Here is a 12,457-nt window from a genome sequence, read left to right on the forward strand (position 1 = left end):
CTTTCCTGGACTTTCACAGTCTTCACCTGTGAAGATTAAGGGTTATTTTACAGAATGTCTCTTGATTTGGGTTTGTCTATTATTTCCTTGTGTTTAGATTCAGATTATGCATTTGTGGCAGAAATATCACAGAAGAGACATCATGTTCCTCTTAATGTATCATTATCAGGTAGCACACAATTTTGATTCCTGCCATTACTGAAGACATACAATTTCATCACTTGATTAATATGGTGCCTGCCAGGCTTCTCCATATCCTTCAAGTCGGTCACTATATCCTTTTGACATGTCTCCATCCATTTTGCAATCTTCCCTCTCTCTGGGGTAACAATATGTTCCATTCTCATCTTGTACTTTCTCTGCCCCAGACCCAGAATCAGGAATGTCTGATTTTTCCGATTCAACTGCCAGCAGGATTCATTCTAGTTTCTTCCCTTTCCATACCTAAAATTCTTTCTTAGATAGTAAGAAACCCAGGTCTCTCATCATTCTTAACAGAACTGTTTCTTTAATTAGTCCCCCTGTGTGTGTCATCAATCTTCCATCTCTGCCACCACTCCCGCCCTCCACTGTCCCCCGGCATGTATGGCCTTATCCTACTCAGGGTCTAACGCCCCACACCGAGCCCACCCCACCCTCTAACAACCCTCTATGTAGGTGTCCTTCGCTCCTTGGTTCCATGTCACCACGCACAAGCTCTAACAACCTGTGCTGGAGTACCCACTCCACTTTTGTGTATATTCTCTTTTTACCACATTTGGGCTCTGATTCTCCACACTAGGCCATTCTACCCCTCAGCCCATCATGTGGACTACTTCTTTCCTCTGCTTGGGCTCTGATACACCAGGTTATTCCTCTATGGGGATGCCCTCCTCACCTCACTCAGGTTCTCATTTCCTATGTTAGGCCGTCCCCCATGTGTGGATGGGTGCTTCCTGGGGTTTGATATCTCCTGCCATGCCAAAGAGATACCCTCCTCACTACACCCAGGATCTGATTCTCCTTGCTGGATTCTACCCTCTACCTCCCATGTAGACATTTTCCTCACCTCATTTGGGCTCTGACACCTCAAACCAAGTCACCTCCTATCCCACGAATGCCCTCACACTGTTTGGGCTCTGACTCTTCTTGATGAGTACCTCCAATGTATGGACACTTTCATTACCCTGCTGGGGCTGGGACACCCCATGCCAGGCCATCCCTCTGTGGAGGCCCTCCACACCGTCCTCTATGTGGATGTCTTTTTTACGTGACTTGGGCTTTGTCTACTAAGGACCACCTCCATCGTGTGAATGGTCTGACTCTACCGGGGCTCTGACAACACATGTCAGGCTACCCTTCCAAACAGATGACCTCCTCATTCTCAGCTCTGACTCCCTACATCAGGTTGCCTTCACCTGTAGGTACTCTCACTTTATTCTGGCATTGATTCTCTATGCTGGGCTGCTTCACTGTATTGATGACTTCTTTATCCTGCTGAGATTCTTACATCCCACACCAGGCCACCCCTTCTTGATGATACGCTCATCAGCCTGCTTAGACTCTGAGTCCCTGTATCACGACACTTTGCTGTGTGAATTCTCTCCTCACTCTGGGCTCTAACTCTCTGCACTTGGCTGTTCTCATATGGATGAACTCTTCACCCAATTTAGGCTCTGACACCCCACTTGGGCACTGCAGCTCATCTCTGCCACTCCTATCAATGCAGTGCTGCTGAAAACTAAATATATTCCCCCCAAAATTCATATGTTGAAATCCTAACCCCAATGCGACGGTATTAGGAAGTAGGGTCATTGGGAGGTGATGAAATCATGAGAGTGGAGCCCTCATAAATGGGATCAGGCACCCTCACAAATGGGATTAAGCCAAATGTTTATTAATTTACACTGGAAATAATCCCAGTTTTTTAGGTTTCATTACAGAGGTTTTCTTTTATTGGTCTAGTGACTGTGAAGAGAAAAGTTTTCCTAACCTGATGGCCTTAGAGCCAAGGATCCTAATTTACTCTGAGCTTCACTGGCATATGATTTTTCTCCCTTAAGGCTTTCTTCTTTGTTATCTGTTGCCTCCACACTGAATTCTACTCTTACCTTTTACCTAGCTCTAGAACTATACAGGAAGATGTCTGTTACATAATAAAAACTAGTGATAGCAAAGGGGAAGAAAAGGAGATGAGCTCCCAGTAGTCCTTAGTCTTTTCTTGTCCTGTCTTCTCTTGCTTGGAGCGAGAGCATGATGGTCTTTAGAAAAACTTCACCCCAGGCCCTCGTTCACTATCAGTCCTTCCACATTCATCCTGTCTTTTAATTTTGAAAAACAAAAACATGAAAAGGGGAAAGCTTTTTACCTTCTTTACGGTTCCCCTTTTTCTATCCTGTGTTTTTAAAAACTCTGCCCAGTAATTTTAAAACAAAGAGTCCACTCTTATAATCTGTCATACAGGGAGGAGTCTCGCTTTTCTACTGAAGCAAAGAAATTTATCACTGCATAAAAGTATCTTCACATGGTAGTCAGTTCCTACTATTAAGAGACTATTGGAATGCCTGGGTGCTCAGTTGGTTGAGTGTCTGACTTAGGCTCAGGTCATGATCTTGTGGTTTGCAAGTTTTGGGCCCTATGTCGGGCTCTGTGCTGATAGCTCAGAGCCTGGAGCCTGCTTCCAATTCTGTGTCTCCCACTCTCTCTCTCTCCCCTTCCCCTGTTCATGCTCTGTCTCTCAATAATAAATAAACGTTAAAAAAAAAAAAATTAAAAAAACAGACTATTAATACTACAGGCACATTATAAATTAAATAGGCTATTCGGGTCCTGCCAGTCTTTACCTGCCAGTTAGGATTTTATAAAAATAATTCTATTTTTATACTGGCTAATTCTTAGAATGTAAGTTTCTAATAGAGCTATGTCTTAGGTTTATTTGTATATTTCTTCAACTTGTTTTCAATAAATATTGTTTATGATGGAAGCATTTTAACTAATACAACATCTTTTCAAACACACCTGCAAATGAGGATACTCATTACCATTATAGTGTGACTTAAAATACAAAAACTGCTAAACACAGTTAGATAACCAGACTTTGAATTTTAAATAACTTTTATTTATTTATTTATTTTTAATGTTTATTTTATTTTGAGAGACAGAGCACAAGCAGGGGAGGAGCAGAGAGATGGAGAGAGAGAGAGAATTTCAAGCAGGCTCCGCACTGCCAGCACAGAGCCTGAATGCAGCACTTGAACTCACAAGCCATAAGATCATGACCTGAGCCAAAATCGGGAGTTGGACGCTTAACCATTTGAGCCACCCAGGCACCCCAAGTAACTTCTATTTTAAAAGTTAATTTATAACTATAATTTGTGAATTTCTTTCCTTATAAAATCAATTAAACTGCAATGTGCTGATAGAGATTAAATGACATGCAAAAGTTCTATATAGCTAGTAAGTTAGCAGAGTTGGGATTTAAACCCAGGTTCTCTAATACCAAAGTCAGTGATCTTTTTACTGCTCTTCTCTTTAGAGTGGTGGTTCTTCAGTATGCCTCCCCTGGAACATATGGTAATATCTGGAGACGTTTTAGTTTGTCATAAATGTGGTGTGTGGCAGGGTGGCTAGTGACTTTACAAAAAAAAATTCTTTTAAAGATAAGATCTGAACTTGGTATTGAAGCACTGGTAGGATTTGGATAGGCTAGAGATGGTGGAGATAAGGGCCGATTCTAGATAAGAAGAGTATAGAAAGTACAAGACAGGTTCAAGAAGACAATGAATAAGCTAACTTAGCAAGATAAAGGGAAACAATATTAAAGGGAAAGGGAAAGCAACACTAGAAACATGAAATAATCTTTTAGAAAGACTAATAAGGAACTTGAACTGGGTTCAATGAAGATTTTTGAGAAGGGGAATGTAAGACTAATCAAGAAACCAGGGAAAAGAGACTGATTAGGATACTACTGCAATACCATAAGGTATTCAGAGTTTGTGAGCTGGTGTGGTAGTGGTAGTGAGAAAGAAAGGAAGAAACCATAAGCATATACACCTTTATGTATTATAAATTTCTGTCATCTCAAATGATAACAAATTACCATTCTTACCTGTAATGCATTGAAACTGTCCATCTTCTCTTCTTATTGTAAATGCTTCCCCTGGGTTAACTTGTACCAGAATAACCTTTAAATGAGGGAAAGAAGTATTAATCAGAACAAAATAATCAAATAATAAGGCAAATAATAACAATCAAGATTATATATAAAACAGTATTACATATTTGCCAGGACAGCAGATGTGAGCTATTTAACCTTATGACACTGGGAGGGAAAATGGGATTACACATTTTACACATTTGTTAAAGTATTACTTCAGTTTTCTGGAGACTTAAGCCAAAAGTAAGGGAATAAACAAATACAGTGGCACACTTTCATTGGAAAGGCAATAAACTTTACTCTGAAACACAGAGGGAGTCAAACCACAGGATATTTGGCTCATCTATCCTTAGTTCATTAGTTGCTAAGTATTTCATTTTTTAAAAGATAAAGTATTAAAGTGATAAGCAGAGCTTGAGATGAGCATACTTGACTTAGTAGGACATCTCAAGTTATATTTTGGAATTTGTTAAATTAATCTCACCTTTTTTTTTCATTATAAAGATTATACACCCTAATTTTATGACATTTGAAAAACAGAAAACTGGGAAAAAAAATCTGAAGTCCTTCTATCTTACAATAAACACTGTTAACATTTTGATAAATTTCTTAATCTTGTTCCCTATGCATAGGCTTAGTTTCCCCCCTTAACATACATACATATGTATATACATATTTATATATATGTATACATGTAAGAACTCCAATTTGGTATCTTTTTAATGTTTAATACTTTAAAAAGATTTTTCCATGCTATTAACCACTCCAATGACCACGCCATAAACTACTTAACCATTTTCTTTATGTAAGGAATTTGGGTAGCTTTCAATTTTTCCATTATTAAAAAAACAACACTGAAGTGAACATTTTGGTATGTAGTTTTCCCCTCTTTAATCCATTTCCGGTTAATTTTTGTGAATGGTGTACAGTACGGGTCTAGTTTCATTCTTTTACATGTAAACATTCCAATTTTCCCAGCATCGTTTATTGAAGAGACTGTCTTTTCTGCACTGAGTATTCTTGGCTTCCTTTTCAAATGTTAGCTGACCATACATGCATAGGTTTATTTATGGGCTTTCAATTCTCTTCCTTTGGTCCTTTCTGTTTTACGCCAGAACTTTTAATTACTATAGCTTTACAATACAACTGGAATTCAGGAAGTATGATGCCTCCTACTTTGTCCTTCTTTTTCAGGATTGTTTCGGATATTCATGGATCTTTTGTGGTTCCATATAAATTTTAGCAGTGTTTTCTCTACTTCCGTAAAAAAAATTCCATTGGAATTTTGATGGGGATTACCCTGAATCTAAAGATGGCTGTAGATAGTATGGACATTTTAACAATACTAATTCTTCCAATCCACGAACATGGGATACCTTTCCATTTATTTGTGTCTTCTTCGATTTCTTTCATCAAAGTTTTATAGTTTTCAGTGTAGAGATCTTTCACCTTCTTGGTTAATATTTCAGGCAAAGATTGAAAGACCCTCATTTCAAGGGAAGTAGGTAAGAAGAAAAGTAGGGTGAATGGAAAACAAAATAAATTGTTAGAAATAATCCAAATATATTAATAAAATAAATATAAATGGACTAAGTTTGTCTATTAAAAAGAGTAAATAAGTTAGATTAAAAGAAGGTAGAGAGAAAATGCCAAACCTACTATTTTGGTGGTCTATTTTAATACTTTTCTCAGTGATTAACAGAACAGGTAGATGATAATCATCAAGGATATGGAAGACCTTAACAACACCATTCATAATCTTGATTTGGTGGCCATGTAAAGAATATTGCACCTAACAATTAGAAAATATATATTCTTTCCAAGCACATATGGAATTGAAATGAAAATTACAAGACTGGACTATAGACAACATCACAAATCAAGTGTCACAAATTGCAAAGAATTAATATTGTATATCCTCTATTTGCAATTAAGTTAGAAATTTAAAAATACATTTGCAAATTTTAAAAAGCTTCAATAATTTGTGGGTTAGGGGAAGAAATCATAATGAAAAATAGTAAATCAACAGCAGTGAAATGTAACAAAAACATGTTAAGTTAAAGCCCTGAAATAAAGGCAAAATTGTATTATCAAAAAACACAGGCCTTTAAATACTTAGAACAGACTGAAAATTAGTAAGCACCCAAGTCAATAAGTGAGAAAAGGCATAGTTAACTCAAAGAAAGTTAAAAAAAAAAAAAAAAAAAAAAAGGAAACAAAAATAAGAAAATAATGAATCAGAATAAAAAGAAATGCTGGAGGATGAGAAAATAGCTTTAACAGAAATCAGAGTGAAGGATAACCAAGAGAAAAAAAAAGCAAGAGGAAAAAGTAGTCAGTCACGTTTTCTGGGCAGGGATTTTTTTCCCCTAAGGAGATTCTTGAACCTTGGGAGATTTTATGCAAGTAGATGGCTTTAAAATGCATTTTATAAAATCTAGGAACTTCTCTCTGTACACAGGTTTTATTTAGGGGGCCTGCTTCTTATTACTCCATTATCTCAAATGTTATCTCTTCAGAGAGGCCTCCCCTGACCATCAAATTCTAGGGTATGTTTATTTATTTATTTTGAGAGAGAGAGAGAGAGAGAGAGAATGAGAATGAGCAAGGGAGGGGCAGAGAGAGAGGAAGAAAGAGGGTCCCAAGCAGGCCCCATGCTGCCAGCACAGAGCCCAACACGTGGCTTGAACTCACAAACTGTGAGACCATGACCTGAGCTGAAACCAAGAGTCAGACACGTAACCAACTGAGTCACCCAAGTGACCCTAGAATCCTACGTCACTTTATATTCATCTGCATAAATGCAGAACAATTTTTCATAACCTTATTATAAACAATAGTACAATGTGATAAGGAGAAAGGAGAGGAACTATGAATGATGAACTAGTTATTCTACCTGAGGTTAATTATTGCCACAAAACTGTATAATCATAATGACACAGCTTCTTAACATGTATTATCTAATTTAGTGACCACAGATATCTTATAAACAAAGTAATTCTCAGAAGTGTGACAGGTGAGGAATCCTGATAAATTATCCATCATTTTGTAATGTATGTCATGGATGCCTCTATTTGCAAAATTAGCAAATTTCACAAATAGAGTATCATAAAATGATTAGTACTTCATTGGGCTATAAAAATGAAATTCCTCAGTATCTTCAAATTTCACAAAAACAAATGATTGTGCTCTTAGGTTTGTACTTATCTCAAAGGTACTGCTGGCTTCCAATCCCTAATCCCTTTATGAAATCAGAGTTCAGCCCTGACAGTTTCACTACACTCTTTCTTCCCCAGGTTCTTTCACTTCTTACATCCCTAATAACAGAGCTGTTGCCATGTTCAAGACTCCCCTGACACAATATATCAGCCAGCCAGTTCTCTATCATTCTTTAGTGCAAATGTTGGGAACTTCTAATGCCTGGTTTGAGTTAACAGAGTCAACAGTGGGTGAAGAGTTGATAAAAGCAATTATTTGAATGTCCACCAACAGTTCAACTTCTCACATTCTGAAGAGACATGCAGAACTAGTGAACATTTTAAGTGTATTCTAAACTTAAATATTAAATACTAATATTTACGTTACTTAAGTAGTAAACAAACATATGCTTGAAACATGTTTTGGGTAAGATACCTAACCCAAAGGGCAGATTAGCATTGACAATGACTATAGATAATACTATAAATTATTCTCACAAATAGGCTATGATGATACATGGAAATAGTTATTCAAAAATGTTATATTAAAAACATAACACAAAGGATATAATGAAAATGTCACTCATTAAAGGTCTAAATATGCTGAGTATATTCATTAATAAAGCATGTAAAAATCTCTAAGAACATAATAAAAATTTAATGCTCCCTGAACTCTTTGATAGTAAAAAGATACAAAGGCTTAGAGAAGTTATGGAAGACTGACGAAATTTTAAGGGATCAAATATAAAAATATTGGGGTGTCTGGTGGCTCGGTGGGGTAAGGGGGATGACTCTTGATTTTGGCTCAGGTCATGATCTCACAGTTTATGGGATCAAGCCCCAAGTCAGGCTGTGCACTGACAGTTCGGAGCCGGCTTGGGATTCTCTCTCTCTCTCTCTCTCTCTCTCTCTCTCTCTCTCTCTCTGTCCCATCCTCGCTCACACTATCTCTCAAAATAAATAAAAAATAAACTTAAAAAAATAAAAAATAATTTTAAATATAATATTATTTACTTAGGGAAGGAAGTAAGTTTCAAAAAAAAGCAGAATAGCAGAAAAGACATCTCTGGAGTGAGGAAGGAAAGAAAAGGACAAAGGGGCATAGACACCAGAGACTGGAAAGTCTGACATGAATACCTCTAAACAAACCGAGCATACAGCTTTGGAAAAGTTGGAAGCTGAAGGAGACCTGAGATATCATTTAGTTTAAACCAGATTTACTTTTAAAAAGTAAACTAAGAGGTGATCATTAGTATTATTGAAAAAGTTCTTCATTTTACAAAACCATTCAACCAACTGTTCTATTATATAGTAAACTCCCAGTGCATTTACTCAATTTACATCAATTAGCCACTTACAGTGAGGCAAATTCAAATGAACATTTATAATAAAAAATATAGAACTGAGGTACCACCCCAGAATCTGAACTAATGAATAAAAGTGCCAAAATTTATTTATTTATGCTTTGTCTACACAAATAAATTTTATTTAAATGTCAGGAATAATCACTACTTAATAATATCTGTGTATATTCTAAAGGAAAAACAATAGTAAGTGAGCAATATTTTTAAAATACAATCCATATGTATAAATTATATCTTACTATCTTAATTTTCAACTGTTACTAATCACTGCTAGATACAACTTTAAAAATACTATTTTGCATTTCAAAGATAATAAAGAACTCCTTTGTCATCTGTTTCAATTTTACCTAACTGCTGTTGGTCTAAGTTTCTTACATGTACAATGAGAATAAGAAAGTATCAATCTTATACCTGCTTCACAGCACGATTAAAGAGTATTAGATGAAAAGATGTACACTAGATGAAAGGAAAGATAACTTGCAATCACCCTGGGAACTTTTCAAACACTGTGTAGATATTTAGGTCTGTCTCCAAAGGGTGAGGAGTCTGGGATTTTCTCCCTAGTTTGAACCCCAGGGAAATAATCAATCTTTCTAATGTAATTAGTCATAAACTGCTAAGATGGCCATCTGGAAAACCATGGTATTATTTATTACTCCAGAAAGTTTCACTACTTTAAAATCTAAAGGATCAGTTAAGGTTGGTGGGGTGCTTCGCTGGCTCAATAGGTAGAGCATGTGACTCTTGATCTCGGGGTCATGAGATCAAGCCCCATGAAGGTGTGGAGGTTGCTCCTAATATTCTATAATCTCTAAAGGAAAAGACAAAAACTCCCAAGATGTTATAAGATGCTATAAGTGATTTGTTCTGTGCAGTTAACAAAAATTGAACCTTCTGAATTTAGGGAGTACTTAAGTTTAATTCTATAAAACTCTAATAGTTTAAATTGTTTATTTTGAAGAATATATACCTCATATGAAATGTTTAAGGTTATATTAATTTCTAAAAATATTCACCTATATTTTCATAAAAAATAACTTACAAAACCAAATATAATCATGAAAAAATAAAGAGGAAAATGTTTATGGATGGAATCAATCTTGCAGATGTAATTTAATTTTCTCCCTTCTACAAGGACATGGAACTTGCATTCTTCATTATACATTAAGACTGACATTAAGTCAGGTCTGAGAACAAAGTACCTCACATTTCTATTTCTGAAACCCAGCAGAGGTTTTAGCAGACAGAGCCAAAAAATCAACCCAAAAATCAAAAACATATATTCATGCTCTTCAGTATTTACAAATGTATTATTTTGGCTATCATCTTAGTTTGCTTAGCTGCCATAACAAAGTTCCACAGACTGGGGGGTGCTTAAACAGAAATTTGTTCTCTCATAATTCTGGAAGCTAGAAGTTTGAGATCAAGTTGTTGGCATGGTTGGTTTCTTCTGAAGGCTCTCTCCTTGGCTTGCAGATGGTCACATTCCTCCTATGTTTTCACATGGTCTTCCCTCTATGTGTCTTTGTCCTAATATTCTCTTACAAGACACTGGTAAAAAGGAAAATTCTATTGGATTAGGGCCTTCCCTAATGACCTCATTTTAGCTTAATTACCTTTTTCAAGACCCTATCTCCAAATACAGTCACACTCTGCAGTACTGAGGGTTAGGACTTCAACATATGAATTTCGGGGTGGGGTAAGAAAAACACAATTCAGCACAAACAGCAACCCTCAGATTACACAAAGCACGTGAACAAAATTCTCTGTAGCATCTAATCCTTGTCCTGTTTTTTTATTCACCTGCTTCTTCAGGCTTGCTCAAGGGTGCCAACTTAATGAGGTTGTGAGTAATAATAAAATGGAAAATCCTTTGGGCCTTGTACCCTTGAATAATAGTTAACATACCTTGAGCAATGTAATTTCCCAATCCATGACTGAAGGCTTTCAAATTAACTCAATACTCACAGGGTTATTTTGATGACTGAGTTAACATATGTCAAGTGCTTAAGACAGTGAATGGTATACAGTAAACACTATTTGTACATGTTAGCTATTGTTACTATAAGCACCATATATTTAAGTCTTAGTATTATTATTTTTATCAGTGTAGACCTGTTACTTTAAGGATCTGCCCCCAGCCTAGAAGAAGTTGATCGATTGTGACATAAGAAAGATAATATACCCAGAACACAATGTTTAAGAGATTTCTCCTGAACTGGTCTGGGACCGGCCTGCCTCTGACTTTCCATATTTTCTTGTACTGATCCTTTAGCTTTCTAGTCATCAACCTACTCTATTCCTCTCACTCCAGGGTTCCACGGTCAATAGCTTCATTCTCATTTACTGCCCTGTGACTGACTTACTATTCTCTAGCACGACTACTGATTCAGACTTGACTTCTGCTAACCAATGTTTCCTATGCTGAACCTCCATGCCTGAGGACTTAGTCTGTAAACAAAAAATTTCTTCTTCAGGTAATTCTACTTATTCCTTCAAGATGCTGACATCCTAAAGCAGAGTTAAATTATTCCTGTAATAGGGCCCACAGCACTTTGTATATCCTCCAGTATAACACTAAGCACATAACTATATTGTTTACATGTGTCACCTCCACTACATTCGCCCTTCATAAGATGTCAATCTATTTATTTTACAGTTTTAGAGGCTACAAAAGTTGAACAAATGTTTGCTGAATTAACTACTATCCATCTCTAAATAACTCCTAAATCTTTTCCTCTGGCTTTGAGACCAAGGCTAGCTGATAAAACTTTCTGTGATGATGGAAATATTCTATATGCTGTCTGGTATATAGCCCCCTGCTACATGTACCTATACATACGTTCTGTGTGTGTACATAAGTGCTACTGAACTTTTAAAATGCAACTAGTGAAAATGACAGCCTGAATCTGCAAGCTTATTTACCTTTAATTTAATTAATTTAAATTAGTAGTTACTGGCTACCATATCAGATGGTATAATGTTAGATTTGCCAAGCTCCAAAAGGACTTTTCAAACTACCTTTTCTGTATTTATTTGCCTTGATAAACTGCAGGCACCTCAACTTTCTAAATTTGAATTGATTACCTGACTTTCCTAGGAAATTAAGCTGAGAAATACATTTCATCTAAATATACTATCAACTCACAAAAAAGTCTGAATTACTTACACATCAAAGTGTAAACTGATTTGATTATAAAAACTTTAAATCAAATTTTATTTGCATTTCACTAGACCCTGTCAATCTATAGATACAATGGCTGATGTAACATATTTCAACAAACGTTTAAATAAAGATTAATCTTTGGAAATAAAAGAAAAGGACAATTATCAAATTACTAAACATGAGTTTAGTTTTTAGTTCTATGAAGGATAATAACTTGCAAACTTAGTTAAGAATATATGCTTGACACCAGCATGTAGACAACTGAGATCTGTCAACCATCTATCCATTTAATGCATTTTTTGGCAAATAATAAATGAGCAACTAGTATATGTTAGTTTGTGGAGATGGGTATACAAGTATGAATCCATACGGGAGACAGTTACAACAATTATAATGCTAATATAGAAGAGTACAGGGTACCCTGCAAATTTTATTGACTACCTATTGCTTATTATCTCAAACTCAAAACTTACAGCATTTAAGACTCTTTAAAAAAAAAATGTTTATTTTAAGAGACAGCACATGCAAGCGCAAGTGGGGGAAGGGCAGAAGGAGAGGGAGAGACTCTCCCAAGCAGGCTCCAAGTCCAGTGTGG

General features: G+C 36.1%; 1 protein-coding gene across 4 annotated transcripts in view; it reads right to left on the reverse strand.

Annotated features, from left to right (window-relative positions):
• FNDC3A (fibronectin type III domain containing 3A) overlaps nt 1-12,457 on the reverse strand; it is a 143,240-nt gene that overhangs the window by 95,751 nt on the left and 35,032 nt on the right. For all 4 annotated transcript variants that reach the window (XM_042914279.1, XM_042914352.1, XM_042914116.1 and 1 more), the window contains exon 3: nt 4,088-4,163. In XM_042914279.1, the coding sequence (XP_042770213.1) occupies nt 4,088-4,163 (76 nt within the window). The remainder of the gene's footprint in view (nt 1-4,087; nt 4,164-12,457) is intronic.

Source organism: Panthera leo, chromosome A1 (assembly GCF_018350215.1).
Source record: "Panthera leo isolate Ple1 chromosome A1, P.leo_Ple1_pat1.1, whole genome shotgun sequence".
In the NCBI taxonomy this organism is placed as follows: domain Eukaryota; kingdom Metazoa; phylum Chordata; class Mammalia; order Carnivora; family Felidae; genus Panthera; species Panthera leo.